Source organism: Oryctolagus cuniculus, chromosome 19, assembly GCF_964237555.1.
Source record: "Oryctolagus cuniculus chromosome 19, mOryCun1.1, whole genome shotgun sequence".
Classification (NCBI taxonomy): Eukaryota; Metazoa; Chordata; class Mammalia; order Lagomorpha; family Leporidae; genus Oryctolagus; species Oryctolagus cuniculus.
The window spans coordinates 59,295,867-59,315,994 of record NC_091450.1 but is presented as its reverse complement, the minus strand read 5'-3'; the positions used below and the strand labels follow the sequence as shown (position 1 = coordinate 59,315,994).

Genomic DNA, 20,128 nt, shown 5'->3' with positions numbered 1-20,128 from the left:
ACTCCCTGGCCACAGCAGAGAGCTGGCCTGGAAGAGGGGCAACCGGGACAGAATCCGGCGCCCCGACCGGGACTAGAACCTGGTGTGCCGGCACTGCAAGGCGTAGGATTAGCCTAGTGAGCCGCGGCGCCAGCCAGAATGCAAATTTCATTCATGTCTCTCCCTTTGTATTTTCAGAAAAGAGTTATTTGCCAGAGAGTGAATATCATGGCATTGACTAATGTTCTGACGAGGGCATAATATTCTACTCGAAAACAATGTACCCGGTGGTTTTCAGCAAGGAAACTGTTAAATTTCCCAAAGGAATTCCTTACTGTTAGTAAGACTTCTGAAAATTAACTAGTGAGAATAAATGCCACAAAGTCTAACGCTAATACTCTGAACTGAATTTGCTTATGCCATACCTCTAAAAAATAAATTGCATTCTGCTATGTTGCTATGCCCGTTCATGAGGCATAACTATTTTAAAGTAAAGCATCTTGGGGATTCCAAAAGAGCAGAATGGGGAAAGGGTGTACTGCTTTAGGCTAGGGGAAAACAGTAAAAAAATAGTGGATGAAGTACATTCTTAGGGAAGACTTGGAGAGCAAACTATAGGAAGTGCTGAGGAAGGAAGAAGGACACTGTGGATCATGGTGGAAGGCCCACGTGGATGCAAAGCAGCAAGCACAGACACAGCACATGACCCCAGGAGCTGAGAGCAGGAGACTGCACCAGCTTTGGAGAGTGAGGTAAGATCAGTCTGCAGAAACCTGTGGCACTGGTTATCTAGCTGGAGGGAGAGCCTGGTCGACTGCACTGTCTGTGAATGCGGCCTGGAGTCCTGAGTGTGATAGGGTACCCACTAACGCAGTGAAAAAAAAGGGGGGACACATTTCCCTCTCCCCGTTTCCCCACAAACAGGTGGCTGAGAGAGGGCAGGTGGAATTATGGGTGTAAGTAGCAGCTGAGCAGGTCTTGGGCAGATGGTGGGGAGGAGAAGCCAGTATGAAATGAGGAGGGGCTGTGGCGAGTGACTCTTGGTGCACGTGTGGGATCCAGGGATATTGCCAGAGAGCAAAGTCCCTGTTCCCCACTGACCTTGAGTCTGGCTGGGAGGATTGATGGGGGCTGTGCACCCAGGTAGGACTGTGAGGTACTCCCAGGCACTCAACATAGCAGAGGCTCAGGGGCTCAAAACCCAAGGTGGAGCAGCCACAGAGAGCTGGTTCTGGGAACATGGCTCTCTCTCCATGGATGGGTGGAGCAGATCTTCTGCACCCCATGGCTCAGAGAGCTTCCCCCAGGTGTCCCAGTTGGATTCAGAGGCCCAAAGACATGGGCCATCTTCTCTGCTTTCCCACGTGGGAGATGTGAATGAAGCTCCTGGTTGCTGAGTTCAGTCTAGCTCAACCATGGCATCCAGGATTCTCCTGGTAAACTTCTCTCTGGGGGAGGGTGTGTGGCACAGCAATGACACCACCTGTTGGGACACTCCCATCCCATAACAGAGGGCCTGAGTTCAAGTCCCAGCTCTCCTTCCAGTTCCAGTTTCCTGTAATACCCACCCTGGGAGACAACAGGTAGTGGCTCAAGTTGTTGGGTCCTTGCCACCCACATGGACCCAGGTTGAATGCCTGGGTCCTGGCTTCTGCCTGGCCCAGCCATGGATATTGTACCTATTTGGAGGGCTAAACAAGGATGGACGTTCTCCCCATCTGTCTTTTTCTCTTTTGTGTGTCCCTGCCTTTCCAATCAATAAAAAAATTGGGGGCCAGTGTTGTAGCATAGTAGGTTCAGTCACCTTCTGTAATGGCAGTGTCCCATATGGGCACTGGTTTGTATGCAGGATGTTCCACTTCTGATCAGGATTCTCCCGAATGTCCTGGGGAAAGCAGTGGCAGATGGAACAAGTGCTTGGGGCCCTGCCACCCTCATGGGAGACCGGGAAGTCTCGACTCCTGACTCCTCACTCCTGGCTTTGGCCTGGTCCCATAGTGGTTGATGCAGCCACCTGAGGAGTAAACCAGTTGGATGGAAGATCTCTCTATGTCACACTCTGTGTATCTTGGGCTTTCAAATTAATAAGTAAATCATACAAAATTTTAAAAAATTTATTTGGTACATATTACTTATGTTGTAGAAACTGGAATGGATTAGAATCTGTGCACGCTGGGTCCAAGCAAATAGGTAATCAGTTGGCATTCCCTTACTTCTTCATGATGAACATAAATGTGGAAGTTTTCATAGTGACTTTGCCAACCTATCAGTGCCTACAGAGCAAGCATCATCTGCTGTGGGTGTGATCTACGGAAAGTGGAGTATCATCATCCCATTTAACACTAATTCTGTGTATTATAAAGAGTTTATTCATTTCATCGAAATTATTTAACTGGTCAGCATGAATTCCATCTTATTTCTATATTATTTTAATATCTGTAGGATATAATTTTTATTTCTGCTATTTGTTATTTTTGTATTTCTTTGTTAAATTATTCTAGTAAAGTTTTAGAAATTCCCCTTTTTTCCAATAGACAATAGTTACCATCATTAGTTTTCCTGTGTTCTTTGCTTTCAATTTAATTTTGTTTCACTCCATTACTCTCTTTCTCTTTTTTTGTTGTTATTGGTTTTATCTACTTTCATTTACTTCCTTAGGGTGTGTCATTGATTTAAACATTTTCTAATAATATGATCATTTTAAACATTAATTTTCCTATAAATTCTGCTATTTCTGTATGCCACAGATTTCAAAAACCCATGTTTTAATTATATTCAACTCAAAATATGTTTCAGTCCTGAGATTTCTTTTGGATTTGAAGATTTATGTAGAAGTGTATTGCTTAAAATGGTTGGATATTTTAAAAATATTTCCTTCTTACTGATTTCTAATATAGTCCTGTTACATTTTGACTGTTTTACTTTATCTCTTTCAAATTTATTGAGATTTAACTATGACACTTTAAAATACTGTCTAATGAGTCAACGTTTCATGTGTACCTGAAAATAACATGTATTTACATTTCTGCAAATAGAATTCTATAAATGTTGATTAGGATGAGCTTATTGACAATGATTTTTTTTAAAGATTTAATTTATTTATTTGAAAGGCACAGTTACAGAGAGAGGTAGAGAGAGAAAAGAGAGGTCTTCCATCTGCTGCCTCAGTCCTCATAGGGCTGGAAGTGCTGGAGCTGAGCCGATCCGAAGCCAGGAGCCAGAAGATTCTTCTGGGTCTCCCACGTGGGTGCAAGGGCCCAAGGATTTGGGCCATCTGCTGCTGCTTTCCCAGGCACATTAACAGGGAGCTGGATCAGAAATGGAACAGCTGGGACTTGAACCAGTGCGTATATGGAATGCCAGTGCTGCAAGCTAGGCTTTAACCTGCTGCCCCACAGCGCCAGCCACGACAATGATTTTTGAAATGCATGTTTTGTGCTCTTTTTTTCTAATTTCAACAGTTACAAAAATTATGTGAGAATCTGCAACTATGATTGGAGATTTATCAGTTTATTTTCTCAGCTACATTTTAATTCAAATATTTTGAACTTACAGTATTATAGTGCTATATCTCATTGATATATTCACTATTTATCTTTATAGAATGGTATGCTTTATCTTGAGTTACTTTTTCCCTAGATATTAAGGGCACAGGAGTGACTGGGGATGGGGGGCATCTGCCCCAGGTGAGGATTGCAGGAGTGATGGAGGGGAGATCCACCCCAGGTGAGGGATGCAGGACTGATGGAGGGCAGATCCGCCCCAGGTGAGGGGTGCAGGAGTGACAGGGGCATCCGCCCCAGGTGAGCGGTGCAGGAGGGACAGAGGGGGCATCTGCCGCAAGTGAGAGGTGCAGGTGAGATGGAGGGCAGATCCGCCCCAGGTGTGGGGTGCAGGCATGATGGAGGGGGCATCTGCCCTGGGTGAGGGGTGCAGGGGTGGTGGAGGGGGCATCCGGCCCAGGTGAGGGGTGCAGGAGTGACAGGGCATCTGGCCCAGGTGAGTGGTACAGGAGTGTCAGAGGGGGCATCTGCCCCAGGTGAGGGGTGCAGGAGTGAGGGAGGACAGATCCACCCCAGATGTGTGGTGCAGGCATGATGGAGGGGGCATCTGCCCCAGGTGTGGGTTGCAGGTGTGATGGAGGGGGCATCTGTCCCAGGTGAGGGGTGCAGGAGTGATGGAGGGGGCATCTGCCCTGGGTGAGGGGTGCAGGGGTGATGGAGGGGGCATCCGGCCCAGGTGAGGGGTGCAGGAGTGACAGGGCATCTGGCCCAGGTGAGTGGTACAGGAGTGTCAGAGGGGGCATCTGCCCCAGGTGAGGGGTGCAGGAGTGAGGGAGGACAGATCCACCCCAGATGTGTGGTGCAGGCATGATGGAGGGGGCATCTGCCCCAGGTGTGGGTTGCAGGTGTGATGGAGGGGGCATCTGTCCCAGGTGAGGGGTGCAGGAGTGATGGAGGGAGCATCCGGCCTTTGCCCATTCTTAACTGGATTTTTTGTTTTCTTGTTGTTGAGTTCCTTGAGCTTTTTGTAGATTCTGGATATTAATCTTTTATCAGTTTCATAGTGTCCAGACCATTTTCTCCCATTCTTTCTGTTGCCTCTTCACATGGCTGAGTGTTGCTTTCTCAGCACAGAAGCTTCTCAACTTCATGGAATCACGTTTGTCTGTTTCTGCTTTTGTTACTTGTGCTACTGGGATCTTTCCCCAGAAATCTTTGCCTATGCCAATATCTTTCAGTTTTCCCCAATGTTCTCTAGTAGTTTGATATTGAGTTTTAGATTTTGTTCTTTGGAGTGTATATAATTAAGGTATGGTTCTTCTTTCATAGTTCTTTATGTGGAATTTTCTCAGGACCATTATTTGAAGAGGATGTCCTTTGCACCTGGGATTGATCTTTAGCTCCTTCTTCAAAGATAGATTAGTTGAGATGTGTGCATTATTTCAGGTGATTCTTTTCTCTTTCATTTTTCTATATATCTTTTTTTTTTGCATATACCAAGCTGTTTTGATTGTAACTGCCCTTCGAGTTTTGTTTATGTTGTCTGAGATTGCTTTCACTATTCAGATGTTCTGTGTTTTCATGTAAAATTTAGCATTGTTTTCTCTCACCTGGGCAAAATGTTATTTGACCTTTGATTGGGATCCCATTGTGTCTGTAAATTGCTTGTGGTAGAATGGATATTTTCCCTATGTTGACATTGCCAGTGAATGGGCATGGAAGATTTTTCCATTATTTTGTGTCTTTTTCCATTTCTTTAATGTTTTATAAATTTCATTGTAGACATTTTCATGGATATGAAACTGGACACCAAGTTGACACAGAAGTTCAGCTGCTGGGTAGTCTTCCATTTGTGGATCCTGCTTGGCTTCCTGGTAAAACCTAGCTGGCCCTTCACCCTGGACAGGAGCAACTGGTTAGTACATGTGGCTGTGTCCTGTTGATGGCAGCCCTTGGGCCCAAGGGGAAGGGGAAGGGAAGGGAACCCTGTTCCCTGGGGTTGGGCTGGCCAGGCTGAGAGCAAGGTGGACTTCCAAGCTTTGGGAAGGAGGGTCAAGTTGGGGATCCCTATAGACATATGGAGACAGAAATGTGGGGGTCTAGTGTTCCTAGAATAGAGTGTTGGCCACAGAGACAGAGGTGAACAAGATATTGGTGAATGAGTTCTCTTGGGCTCTGCCAAGAATTAGGGGCCAAAGAACATGTTAATATGGGAAGACTGTGTCTCCAGGCAGTGGGAGGGAGACCTGGGAGGAAAACTGCATGTGTTGACTCAGAGTACAAAAGATAAAAAGTCTGCTTTGGGGAGACATGGTAGTAGTTGTTATGTTTTAGAGTTTCAGGCTAAGGACGATGGGATTGCAAGTACTTCATGCAGCGGGAGTGGAGGGTTAGATGCAAATGGAAGAACCTGGGGCATGCAAGGTTTGGGGAGCTGAAAACAGGTTATTTCTGTATGTCACCATCCAGTGATAGAAAGGGAAAAGAGAAGGATTGCATGGAGGAAGGCATGCCACCATGAGGAGAGTTGTAATAGGGAGGAGCTGGTAGATCTGCTTGTAAGAACTAGTGGAGCATCAGAGTGTGAGATCCAGGACAGGGCCTGGGGAGCAACCTTAGTTAAAGTGAGGGAAAGGATATCAGGAGGCAGGCAGAGGGACCTTTCAGGAGGGACTGGGGAATGTGTGCTGAGTTAATCAGGAAATTTGACCAAAGTGTGCAGACTACCAAGAGATGGAGAAGATGTTATCTGAAAGAAAAGTGGGTTGATAGGGGCTTGGGAATGTGCAGACCCTGTCTTTGGCTGGGAATGAAGTTTGTGACTTGTAGTCAGTGTGTAGAAGTCAGAATTCTGGCAGAGGACTTTTCTTTTGGTAAACGTGTTTTTCTTGGGTTTCAAAGGAGTGTCTGTGATGTGCCCACATTTGTTCTGGTTTTTTAAGATAAAGCAGAGAGCATCAAGAGAGTCCTTGAAAAAGTTTGTGGAAAGAGGAATTTTAAGGTATTTTCATTTGTGTGTGTGTGTGTGTGGGTGGGTGTCTGTGTAGAGAGAGAGAGAGAGAGAGAACTTGTAAGAACTAGTGTCTACTTGTAAGAACTAGTGGAGCATCATAGTGTGAGATCTGGGACAGGGCCTGGGGAGCAACCTTAGTTAAAGTGAGGGAAACGATATCAGGAGGCGGGCAGAGGGACCTTTCAGGAGGGACTGGGGAATGTGTGCTGAGTTAATCAGGAAATTCGACCAAAGTCTCCAGACTACCATGAGATGGGGAAGATGTTATCTGAAAGAAAAGTGGGTTGATAGGCAGCTTGGGAACCCGGAGAACCTGATTTAGCCTGGGAATGATGTTTGTGGCTGAAGTCAGCTTGTTGAAGTCAGAATTCTGGCAGAGGACTTTCTCTTGGTAAATGTGTTTTTCTTGGCTTTCAAAGCAGTGTCTGTTATGTGCCCACATTTGTTCTGGTTTTTTAAAGTAATGCAGAGAGCATCATGTGGGTCCTTGAAAAATCTTGTAGAAAGAGAGATTTGGAAGTTTGTTTGTTTGTGTGTGTATTTTATTATTATTATTATTATCATCCATTCAACTTCTGTTTGAAGTCTTTGACATTTTCTTGTGTGGCTGCCATGAACCATACTACAATAAATATTGTGGTGGGCATATCTCTCTGATAAATATGTTTACGTATTCTGGGTTATAGCAGTAGAGGGCTTACTCAATCATATGCAAAGTCTGTTTCTGGTTTTTTAAGAAATCTCCATACTGTTTTCCACAATGACTGCACTAATTTGCATTCCCACCACCACTGTGTAAGTGTTCCCCTTTTCCCACATCCTCCTCCTCATTGTGACTCTCCTTTGGGTTTTAGCCAGTATGTACGTGTGAGCTGATATCTCATTGTGGTTTGGCTTTGCGTTTCCCTAATAGCTTGTGATGTTGAGCATCTTTTCCTATATTTGTTGGCCATCTGTGTATCTATGGGGAACTGTCTGTTGAGTTCCTTTGGCCATTTCATAACTGGATTGGTTAGGTTTTTTATTTTTTTTTTGAGTTGCAGGTGTATTCATGTTATTAATCCTTTTTGTATAGGTAGCTGACAAGTATCTTTTGCTCATTCTCTTGGATGTCTCTTCACTCTGTGATGATTTTCTTTGCTTTGCAAAGCTTTTAATTTCATTTGATCCCATTTGTTAGGTTTTGATTTTGCTGCCTCAGCTTTAAAGGTCTTGTCTAAGAGTCATCCCCTATTCCAGTGTCTTGGAGCTTTTCTTTCTATTTCCTTCAAAAAGCTTCATAGCCCTGGGTTATAGATTTAGGTCTCTGATCCATTTTGAGTTGATTTTCATATTTTGTGGTAGTGATGAATCTAATTTCAATCTTCTCTACAAATACATCCATTTTTTGCCAACAGCATTTGTTGAAGAGTTTTTCCTTACCCCAATGGATGGTCTGAGTAATTTTGTAAAAATCTGGTGTTGTACATATTTTGATTAATATTGGAGCTCACCTTGTTTTCTTCCATTGGTCAGTATGTCACTTTTTATGCAAGTGCTTTGATATTTTGTTTAGTGTAGATTTGTAGAATGCTTTGAATCAGGTGTTGTGAGGCATCCGGGCTAACTTTGTTCCGTTTTTTGCTCAGGAACACCTTATCTATTCTGGATCGTGTCTGATTTTGTATGAATTTTAGGTTTATTTATGTAATTCTGTAAAGAACATCATTGGCATTTAGATGAAAATTTAATTGAATCTTTAGGTAGCGTTACGTAGAGATTTTAATTATACCGATTCTTCAAATCCACCAAAAGAGACATCTTTCCACTTTTGTGTCCTTGGTGATTTCTTTCATCAGTGTATGGTGATTTTCATTTAGAGCTCTTTGACTTCTTTGGTTAAATTTTTTCCTAAGCTTTTTATTTTTGTGGTTATTGTCCTTGGGATATTTGTTGATTGCTCTGTCAGTGAGTTCATCATTAATGTATAAAAACTGCTCCTTACACAGTATGTTTATTTGTATCCTGAAACTTCACTTAATTGTTTTCACCAGTTCTAGCAGTGTTTTTGGTGGATTGTTTTAGTTTTTTTTTCTGGTACCATATCATATCACCTGCAAGCATTTAGAATTTCACTTCTCTTTTATAACGTTGGGGCAGTTTCTTTCTTTCTTCTCTTTTCTTTAACCTGTGAAAATTTACAGTACTGCATTCAATAAGAGTTTTGACATACTTGTGTTGTTACATGTTTGACAAAAATGCTTTCATTTTTTGCCCATCCAGCATGGCATTGGCTGTTGAGTTGTGATACATAGCCTTTAAGATTTTGATGCCTATTCCTTTTATACCTACTTTGTGGAAGTTTTTTTTTTTTTTTATCATGAATGGAATTGAATCTTTTCAGGTTATTTCTCAATCTAATGAGATGATAATGTGGCTTTTTAATAAAAATATTTATTTCATTTGTTTTTAAGAATTAAAGAGAGAGAAGGCCGGCGCCATGGCTCACTCGGCTAATCCTCCGCCTGCAGTGCCAGAATCCCATATGAGCACCATGTTCTAGTCCCGCCTGCTCCTCTTCCAGTCCAGCTCTCTACCATGGCCCTGGAGGGCACTGGAGGATGGCGCAAGTGCTTGGACACCTGCACCTGCGTGGGAGACCAGGAGGCAGAACCTGGCTCCTGGCTTTGGATCGGCATAGCGCTGGCCATAGTGGCCATTTGGGAGGTGAACCAACAGAAGGAAAACCTTTTTCTCTGTCTTTCCCTCTCACTGTCTAACTCTGTCAAAAAAATCAATAAAATAAAAAAAAAGAATTAGAGAGAAACAGAGCAAGTGCAGGTGAATGAGATTGAGAGAGAGTGAGAGAGGGAGGGAGGTCTTCCATTTGCCAGTACACTCCTGGAATGACCGTGATGGCCAAACTGAGCCAATATGAAGTCAGGATCCAGGACCTACTTCTGGGTCTCCCATGTTCCTTCAGGGGCCCAAGGAATTGGGACATCCTCCACCGCTTCCCCAGGCACGTTAGGAGGGAGCTGGATTGGAAGTGGAGCAGCTAGAACACACACTGGCACTGACATGGAAAGACAGCACTGCATGCCATGGCTTTAACGCAGTGTAACACAGCACCAGGCCTGCTTGTCTGACTCTGGGCAGCAGCCCCAGCCACAGACCAGGCCAAGGATGCTGAGCAGGTATCCTCCATTCAGTACCCTGACCATGGGTAGTTTGGCAGAGTGCTGCACCAACGGGAGTGGCTCTGTGTTATCTCGGAGGTCTAGAGAGCTCCCCACTGCCCTGAGCTTCTGATCGGCTGGATCTGGATCGATGATGTCCCTGGAGCTTTCCTGGTCATTATAAGCACATGGACACAGTGCCATTTTAGAGCTAAGGCCACTTGCCCTGGTTCATCAAGGTAGCTCGGCCTCCTCCACTGACACTGTGTTCCCTGGGAAGAAGGGGGAGGTGTTAGTTGGATGGTACTTGCGCATTTAGCTTACAGGTCAGAGATGCCCAGGGGCTGCCTCAAAGGAGATGGGATTTGGGACTTCCGAGCAGCGTTCTCCCCTGAAATCCGCAGGTTCAGAGGCGGGGGGGGGTGGGCAGCGTCTCAGCCATGAAGAAGCCGAGAAGCAGATGTCTGCCTCCCCTCCTCCCTCCCAGAGGATCTGGATGTGAAACTAACCCAGAGTGGACGCTGAAGCTCAGCTGCCAAGTAATCTCCCATTCCCAGAGAGACTGCACAGCTTCCTGCTCAATGCCAGGTGGGGCTTCATCCTGGAGAGGAGCAACTGTTGAGCAGATGTGGCCGCCCCAGTGGTGGCTGTGGCCTGGGTGCCCGAGGGGAAGGGAAGGGACAGCCTATTCCCTGGAGTTGGGTGGCCCATGCAGACAGAGATGCGGACGTCATTCCCATGGCAGGGAGGGTCATGTGGGTAGCCCCACAGGCATGGGGAGAAATGTAGGGGCCTGGTGGGCTTCAGTAGAGTGTGAGAGCATGGAAACAGGGGTGGGTAGTATGTTGGAGAATGAGTTCCCCAGGGCTCTGCAGAGCATTAGGGGCCAAAGAACATGGTAATAGGGGAATATTTGGGTATGCAGGAAATGGGAGGGAGACCTGGAGGACAAGTGTGTGCTGTTGAGTCAGAGTACAAAACCCAAGAAGTCTGGATTGGAGAGACGTGTTAATAAAAGTTTGGGTTTGAGATTTCGGGCCTAAGAATGACGGGATGGAGGTATTTTGTGTGGTATAATTGGATTGTTAGATGCCATGGAAGAACCTGGGGCATGCAATGTGTTGGGAGCTGAAATCAGGTAATTTCTGTATATCGCCATCCTGGATATAGACAGGGAAATGGAAGGAGTGTATGGAGGAGGTCAGGTGACTTTCAGTAGAGTTGTAATAGGGAGGAGCTGGTAGGTCTACTAGTAGAACTGGTGGAGTCTCCGAGTATTAGACCTGGGACAGCATCTTGGCAACAACCTTAGGAAAATGAGGGTAAGAAAATGGTGATGGGTGTGGTGTGGTCTTTCTTAGGGACTGTGGTATGGGTGCACGGTTAATTAGGAAACTTTCACAAAGTTCTCGGGAATACCAGGGATGGAGAGAGGCTTATGTGAGAGAAAACTGGATAGGTGTTGTGCTTAGGAAGACAAGAACCTGATCAAGCCTGGAATGAAATTTGAGGCTTGAGGTCAGCTTATAGAAGTCTGAATTTGGGCAGAGGACTCTGTCTTGGTAAAGGTGTATCTCTTGTCTTTCAAAGATGTTTCTGTTATGTGCCAGCATTTGTTCTCGTTATTTAATGTAATGCAGGGGGCAACGTGAGGTACTTTGAAAAGTTTGTGGAAAGAAGCAGTTGTGAGTTTGCTTTCAAGACATTTTGATAAACTGCGTACAGCTTTGTCGTGGTGCATGTTTTCCATATCCTTGTAGGCAGCTCTGTGTGAAAGCTTCTGCTTTCATGGAGTTTTTGTTCTGATTGCTGTTTGGGGGCTGGGGATGACTTAGTCCTGCAGGACTTTACCAGGTAGGAGTTCTTGAAATATCTTCCTCTTAGGTTGCAATGTATACTTTGTAGTACTTCCTATTCCTCATTTGATTTTGTCCATCTCTGATATTTCCATTTGCTTTTTTTTATTTTTATTTTTTACAGGCAGAGTGGACAGAGAGAGAGAGACAGAGAGAAAGGTCTTCCTTTGCCGTTGGTTCACCCTCCAATGGCTGCCGCGGCCAGTGTGCTGCGGCCGGTGCACCACGCTGATCTGATGGCAGGAGCCAGGTGCTTCTCCTGGTCTCCCATGGGGTGTAGGGCCCAAGCACTTGGGCCATCCTCCACTGCTTTCCTGAGCCACAGCAGAGATCTGGCCTGGAAGAGGGGCAACCGGGACAGAATCCGGCGCCCCGAACGGGACTAGAACCCAGTGTGCTGCCGCCACAAGTCAGAGCATTAGGCTAGTGAGCCATGGTGCCGGCCTCCATTTGCTTTTGTGATCCATTAAAACATGTGTTTTTGTTTCACACTGTCACATTTATTAGGAATGCAAAATCTTTCTTAGGTTTTACTTTATAGGATGTGTCATTCTTTACAATGCAGTGTTATTTTTCAGTCATACTTACTCTGAATTATATAGCTTTTATACTCTTACTTTTTAGGTTATTTCTGCAGAAAGATTTTCAAGCTTACATTTTGATAAAAGTCATATAGGATTTTCCAAGTACAGAATTCTATGAACATACACATTTTATATATTAAATTTTCCTGTAATGTGAGTGCTTACCTATTTTATGTAAATTTCCATCAAACATTGATATTGTCTCCAGTGGATATATTTGTTTTTTCAGCTAAAAATTTCTTCAATATATTTTATAGAACAATACTGAGAATAAAGCAACATTCCCTTCTTTCTGCTCTCCTTCCAACACTATCTCTCCCAGTGTACCTCTTCCTTTCTTTCTCCTTTTGTCCCTCTCTTCCTTACTTCCTTACTTTCATCATTTTTGGATAGTTTTTAAATTTGCTTTAGAGTAAAAAGGCTAAATGCTTTATCAAATAAGAAATTTAAGAACTAGAAAACAAGGTGGGGGCAATGTTTGGCATCCCATACGGGCGCTGGTTCAAGTCCCATTTACTCCACTTCTTTTTTTTCCAAGATGTATTCATTTATTTGAAAGACAGTGGTATAGAGAAGCAGAGGCAGAGAGAGTGAGAGAGACGTCTTCCATCCATGGGTTCACTCCCAGAACTGCACAATGGCTGGGGTTCACTGATCTGAAGCCAGGAGCCAGGAGCTTTCTCAGGGTCTTCCCATGTAGGGGTAGGTACCCAAGGACTTGGGCCATGTTCCACTGCTTTCCCAGGCCATAGCAGAGAGCTGGATCAGAAGCACCCTTACACGTTATGCCACAGTGCAGGTCCCTACACCATTTCTGATCCAGCTCCATGCTAATGCACCTGGGAAAGAAGCAGAGGACAGCCCAAGTGCCCGTGACTTTGCACCCCAGTGGGAGACCTGGGAAATGCTTCTGGCTCCTGGCTTCCTTTTGGCCCAGTCCTGGCTCTCTTGGCCATTTGAGAAGTGAACCAGCAGATGGAAGATCTCTCCCTCTTTCTCTCTGTATGTAACGGTGTCTTTCTAATGAATAAAGTAAATCTAAAAATAATGAAAAAGCAGAAACCCTAAGTTAGTGGTAATATAAGCAGCAAATATAATCAGTTGAGTGTAAAAATGACCATTTTACCCATACACCCTAAATAAAAGTAATCACAGATCATTAAAACTAGACTAACACAATATTATTGTTTCCTTTAATTTTTTTAAGGTTTACTTTTACTTATTTGAAAGACAGAATTATGGAAAGAGGTATAGAGATAGAGAGAGGTCTTCCCTGTGCTTGTTCATTCCTCAAATGGCCAAAATGGATAGAGCTGAGCTGATCCAAAGTTCTGAACCATGATCTTCTTCCCTTCTTCCAGGTCTTCCACGTGGTTCCAGGGGCCCAAGGACCTGGGCCATCTTCTTCTTCTTCTTCTTCTTCTTCTTTTTTTTTTTTTTTGACAGGCAGAGTTAGAGAGAGAGACAGAGAGAAAGGTCTTCCTTTTCCATTGGTTCATCACCAAAGTGGCCGCTACAGCCTATGCGTTGTGGCCAGCGTGCTTCGCCAATCCGAAGCCAGGAGCCAGGTGCTTGCTCCTGGTCTCCTATGTGGTTGCAGGGCCCAAGGACTTGGGCCAGCCTCCACTGCACTGCTGGGCCACAGCAGAGAACTCGACTGGAAGAGGAGCAACTGGGATTAGATCCGGTGCCCATATGGGATGCCAGCACTGCAGGAGGAGGATTCACCTCATGCACCACGGCACTGGCCACTAGTGTACTGTTTTGCCACATCCTTTCCAACATTTGTTGTTTGTTGATTTCTGTATGCAAACCATTCTAACTGTGGTGAGGTGAAACTTCATTGTGGTTTTGTTTTGCATTTCCCTAATGGCTAGTGATCCTGAGCACATGTGTCTGTTGGTCATTTGCATTTCCTTCCTTGAAGAATGTCTGTTCAAGTCTGTTGCCCATTCTTAACTGCATTGTTTGTTTTGTTGTTGTTGAGTTTCTTGAGCCCTTTATACATTCTGGATATTAACACTTTATCAGGTCATAGTTTGCATATATTTTCTCTCATTCTGTCAGTTGCCCTTCACTTGCTGAGTTTTCAGCTTCTCAGCTTGATGTAATCCCATTTGTGTGTTTTTGCTTTTATTGCCTGTACGTCTGGGTTCCAAGAAGTCTGCATCTGGCAATGTCTTGCATCATTTCCACAATGTTCTCTAAGAATTTGATGGTATTAGGTTGTACATTTAGGTCTTTGATCCTTTTTTGAGTTGTTTTTTTTTTGTAAGAATAAGGTAGGTTTTTATTTTCATACTTCTCCATGGGAGATCCACCTTTTATGCACCATTTTTTGAAGAGACTGACCTTGTCACATGGTTGGATTTTAGATCCTTTGTCAAAGATAAATTATTTGCAGATGTGTGGATTGAGTTTTGGAGTTTCTGTTGTGCTCCATTGGTCCACATGTGTATTCTTTACCAGTATCAGGCTGTTTTGTTTGTAACTGTCCTGAAGTATGTCTTGAATTCTGGTATTGTGATGCTTCTGGCTTTGTTGTTCACATATAAGATTCCATTAGCTATTCTGGGCCTCTTGAGTTTCCATTTGAATTTTAGCATCTTTTTCCCCTAGATCTGAAAAGAATGTAATTGGCATTTTAATTGGGATCACATGAATTTGTAAATTGCTTTTGGTACTATGGACATTTTGATTATATTGATTATTTTAGTCCTTGAATATTAAAGCTTTTTCCATTTTCTGTGTATTCTGTTTCTTTCACTAAGTTTGCTAATTTTCATAGTAGACATCTTTGGCATTCTTGATTAAATTTATTCCATGGTATTTAATTTTTTTGTTCCAATTGTTAATGGGATTGATCTTAGAAGTTCTTTCCCAGCCATGGTGCTCCAGGCCAGGGTGTTAACCTGCTTTGCCACAGCACCGGCCCTATTTCCCATCCCTCTTCATCCTCCATCCACTATTCCCATTCTTATTTAATACAAAAATCTATTTTCAATTATTTTATACTCATAATATAAAACCTACACTATGTAAAGAATTCAACAGTTTGAAAGAATTAAAAACATCCGTTCCTGAAGAGGCAAGACATGGTTTGTTTAAAATCATTCTATCTGCAAGACAAGAGTTGTCTAAATCATTGTATGTCAATGTATCAATATCACTAACATAGATCACCTTTTAGGTACTCTGTTACCACATTACCACAGATCAGGGAGAATATACGATATTTGTCTTTTTTTGGAAAGGCTTATTTTACAAAGTGTAAGGTTTTACAGTTGCATCTTGTTTGTTCTTTTTGCAAATGACAGGTTTTTTTCTTTTTTTGTACTGGAAAAGGTTTCTTACCTGGAGCACACCGGAGATCAACACAGTCTTAGCCTGGAGCCAAGACAGCTGTCGCCCATGTTTTTGACATGCCTGGCCGCTTCCGGTGCCGCTGTGATTACTGGGAGGAAGAGGCGGGTCCTAGATGGCTGGCGCTTGCGCAGTCGGCCTGGTGACTATCAAGAGGATGTTATCTGGTGGTGGCGGCATGTCGTCGGCTGCTGGAATTGTTTGCTGATGGCGGCGTTTTCGGCAGCGGTACTGGCCCGGAGAGTGCGGGAGTGAAGGTGAGTTTTTCTTATGAAACAATGAGAGGCCTGGGAACTCGTGGGGGGGGGGGGTCGTGGCTCCTCCGAGCAGTGTAGACACTCATGTCCTCAGGCTGGGCGGCCATGGGGGCGGGCAGCGGCTCAGCTGAGGGAAGTCGAGAAGCGGGTGGCTGGGCTTGCGCTGGAGGACAGGACTGCGGGTTACAAGGTATGTTTATTTGTAAACTGTAACTTACTTATTTCATCAGTCCTAGCAGTGTTTTTGGTGGGTGGTTTAGTTTTCATTGATTTTTATGAGTCTTTTTAGGTTGTCTATATCTTCTGGATTTAATCTTAGTAGGTTACGTGTATTTGTTATCCAGGGATTTCTCCATTTCTTCTAGTTTTCCTGTTTATTGGCATACAGTACTGAATAAGAATTTCTCTGAAACCTTGTGTTTCAGTGATGTTGATTATAATCTCTGCTTTTTTGTCTGTAATTTTATTTACTGGAGTTTTTATCATTTTTGTTAGTCTGGTTAGAAGATTATCTACTTTTTAAAATTTTATATCAGGTATGCAAATTTCATGTATTTCTTATATACAGATTCAAACATACTGATACTACTTTCCATGCTAGCATCTCTGAAGCCTACACTCCCAGCCTTCTTCTTCCTCCTTCTCTTGTTCCCACTCTTAATTCTTCATCAGTTAAAGGTAGGGTGGGCAAGTTCCACGTCAGCTGTGTAGTGATCTTTTATTCAAATAAGTGGCAGAGATGCAGAGATAGGGAAACACAGAGATAGAGGTCTTCCATCTACTGGTTTGCTCCTGAAATGGCCACAGGGCCCAGTCATGGGCTGATCCAAAGCTAGGAGTCAGGAGCTTCTTCCAGGTCTCCCATATGGAGACTGCATTCAGTAAGAGTGGTAAAAGGGACATCCTTGTGTTGTTATATGTTTGACAAAATGATTTCACATTCTCCCCATCCAGCATGACATTGGCGGTTGGTTTGTCATACATAGCCTTTATGATTTTGATATGTATTCCTTCTGTGTATATTTTGTGTAGTTTTTTAATCATTTTTTATTCTTCTGATATCTGTATGTAATTAGAAGATGTGGTTTTCAAAAGATTTATTTCATTTGTTTGCAAGATTTATACAGAGAGATAGAGGTAGAGCAAGAGCAAAAGAGAGGGAGGGAGGGAGAGAGGTCTTCTGTTTGCTAGTTCATTCCCCAGAAGACCTTGATGGCCAAATTGAGCCATCAGGATCCAGAACCTTCTTCCAAGTCTCCCATGTGGCTGCATGGCCCCAGCTAATTGGGACATCCTCCGACATTTTCCCAGGCATGTTAGGAGGGAGCAGGATTGAAAGTGGAGCAGCCTGGATCCTAAATGGCACCCATATGAGATGCCGGCGTTGTGTGTTGTGGTTTTAACACCCTGTAACACAGTGCCAGCCCAGACAATGTGGTTTATTCTTCCATTATTTTGATAAAATTCATCATGTGTATTAATTTGCAATTGTGGAAGATCATGGCATTTCTGAGATAAATTCCAGTTGAAGGTTTTGCGTGAGCTTCAGCATGTGGTTTTGGTTTTGTTAGGCTAGAATTTTGTTGAGAATCTTTGCATCTTTTTCATTATGTATATAGGCCTTCAGTTTTCTTTGTATTTCATGTTTTGTTATCCTTTGTGGTTAAAATAATGCCAGCCTCTCAAAAAGTGTTTGTTAGAGTTGAATCCTACTGCTTCCAGTTTATTATTTTGAAATAGTTGGAAAAGTATTGGAGTTGCTTTTTAAATCTTCAAGCTCCTTGGATACCTTTATTCAAAGGTATTTAAATTTTAGTAGCTATTGTGAATGGAATGGATCTTCGAAGTTGTTTCTCAGCCCTTATATTGTGTTTATACAAATTCTATTGATTTTTGTGTGTTGATTTTCTATCCTGCCACTTTTCCAGACTCTATTATTAGTTCTAATGGTCTCGTGGTGGAGTCTCTTGGTTTCCCCATTTATAAAATCATGTCCTTTTGAAAGAGGGATAGTTTGACTTCCTCCTTCCCAATTTGTATCCATTTGATTTCTTTTTCTTGCCTAATGACTCCTAAACTTACAGATCTATATTGAATAGCAATAATGAGGGTACATTCTTGTCTGATTCCAGATCATAGTTGGGAATGCTTCCAACTTGTCCCCATTCATAAGATGCTATCAGTCGGTTTGACATAAATTGCCTTGATTGTGTAGAGGAATGTTCTTTCTGTTGTCAGTTTCCCTGAGGTTTTCGTTTTGAAAGGTTTTTGCATATTTTCCAGCTGTTTTCATCTATTGAAATAATTATGTTTTTTAAATATGTATTTAATTGAAAGGCAGATTTGTGGAGTGAGGGAGAGAGATTTCCCAAGAATGTCCAATTCATTGGCAAACAGTACATTGTAGCAATTCCAGATGAATGTTTTTATTTATTGGGTTGCTATTATTACAGTTTGTTTTTCCTTTCTGATTTTACTGATTGGGATCCTTTTTTTAAATTTTTTGACAGGCAGAGTGGAGAGTGAGAGAGAGAGAGAGACAGAGAGAAAGGTCTTCCGTTTTGTTGTTGGTTCACCCTCCAATGGCCACCGCAGCCGGAACGCTGTGGCCGGCGCACCGCGCTGATCCGATCGCAGGAGCCAGGTGCTTCTCCTGGTCTCCCATGGGGTGCAGGGCCCAAGCACCTGGGCCATCCTCCACTGCACTCCTGGCCACAGCAGAGATCTGGCCTGGAAGAGGGGCAACTGGGACAGAATCCGAGGCCCGGCCGGGACTAGAACCCGGTGTGCTGGCACTGCAGGTGGAAGATTAGCCTAGTGAGCCGTGCGCCGGCCGATTGGGGTCTTATTCCTGTTTTGTTGTTGTTGTTGTTGTTGTTTTGGAGATTTTCAGCAATTTTCTAAAAAATATTTTTTAACCAGATTTTCATATCAGTGATCTTTTTTTTTTTTTTTTGACAGGCAGATTTAGACAGAAAGAAAGAAAGGTCTTCCTTTTCATTGGTTCACTCTCCAAATAGCCACTATGGCTGGTGGACTGCGCCGATCTGAAGCCAGGAGCCAGGTGCTTCCTCCAGATCACCCATGCGGGTATAGGGCCCAAGCACTGGGCCATCCTACACTGCACTCCCGGGTCACAGGAAGGAGCTGGACAGGAAGAGGTGCAACCGGGACAGAATCTGGCACCCCAACCGCGAATAGAATCCAATGTGCCGGCGTCGCAAGTGGAGGATTAGCCTATTGAGCCACAGCATTGGCCTCAATGATCTTATTATAATGTATTTCTTCAGCTTTGTCCATTTCTTCTCAAATTTCCATGATTTCTGTCATCCTACTAATTTGGACTTTGATAAGTTGTTTTTCTAGATTTTGTGATGCATTGAAAAGCTCATTCATTTGATTCCTTTCCAATATTTTGTAGGCACAAGTTGTTATAAAGTTTCCTGTTAACATTGCATTTGCTGTGTCCCATACGTTTTGCAGTGTTGTACTGTTATCTTCAGTCATTTCCAGAAATTTCTGGATTTTCATTTTGATTTCTCCTAAGACCAACCATTCATTCAGGAGCATGTTGCTCGGACGCCACATGTTTGCATACATTCTGGAGTTTCCTGAGTTGTTGATTTCCCATTTCCTTCCATTTTGATCATAGAAGATGCATGAACTTATTTCAGTTATTGAGATTTCTAGGCTTGCTTTATGTCCTATCATATGTTGTGTCCTAGAGAAAGTTCCAGGAACTGATGAGAAGAATGTGTATTCTGCAAGTTGTGCGATGAAATGTTCTAAGTTAGGACTTCCAGCAAGGCAGTCTGTTCCCAGGGACAAAGCGATGAGCCACTGTGTCACCTACAATTTTGACATAGGGGAGGGGCTAGGAAATGACCAAGAGAAGACAGTTCAGGTGTTCTTGTAAGATGCTGTTTTTTAGTTAAGAGGTCCAAATTCCATGCATTTCATAAATGCAATTTAGGTACACAGTGATAGTCCCGACCCTACCTCCCTGTCAGGGGCACAACACGTCGTGTACTTGGTTGTCTGACTCTGGGCAGCAACCCTGGCACCAACCAGGCCAAGGATACTGGGCAGGTACCTGCTGTTCAGTAGCCCTGACCATGGGCAGTTTGGCAGAGCTGTGCACCATCTGGGAGTGGCTGGGTGTTAGCCCGGGAGGTGTAGAGAGCTCCACACTGCCCTGAGCTTCTGGTGGGCTGGATTGGGAGCAACGATGCCCTTGGAGTGCTCCTGATGATGGTGAGCACAGGAAAGGCATGTCAGGCTGGGGCTCAGGCCGCGACCCCTGTTTCTTCAAGGCAGTGCAGCCTGTTCTGCTGACACTTTGTTTCTGGGAGGAAGGGATGGGTGTTAGTTGGGTGATACTTGCGTAGTAGGCCTAGCGGAGAAGTAGGCTATAT

The 20,128-nt window shown here is 43.8% G+C and overlaps 1 protein-coding gene across 1 annotated transcript in view; it reads left to right on the top strand.

The window, feature by feature from the left end:
- LOC103346492 (uncharacterized) overlaps positions 1-20,128 on the top strand; it is a 149,414-nt gene that overhangs the window by 52,413 nt on the left and 76,873 nt on the right. Inside the window, exons 7-8 of the mRNA XM_070063799.1 lie at positions 5,265-5,397; positions 15,439-15,713. Coding sequence (XP_069919900.1) covers positions 5,265-5,397; positions 15,439-15,514 — 209 coding nt within the window. The 3' untranslated portion in view covers positions 15,515-15,713. The remainder of the gene's footprint in view (positions 1-5,264; positions 5,398-15,438; positions 15,714-20,128) is intronic.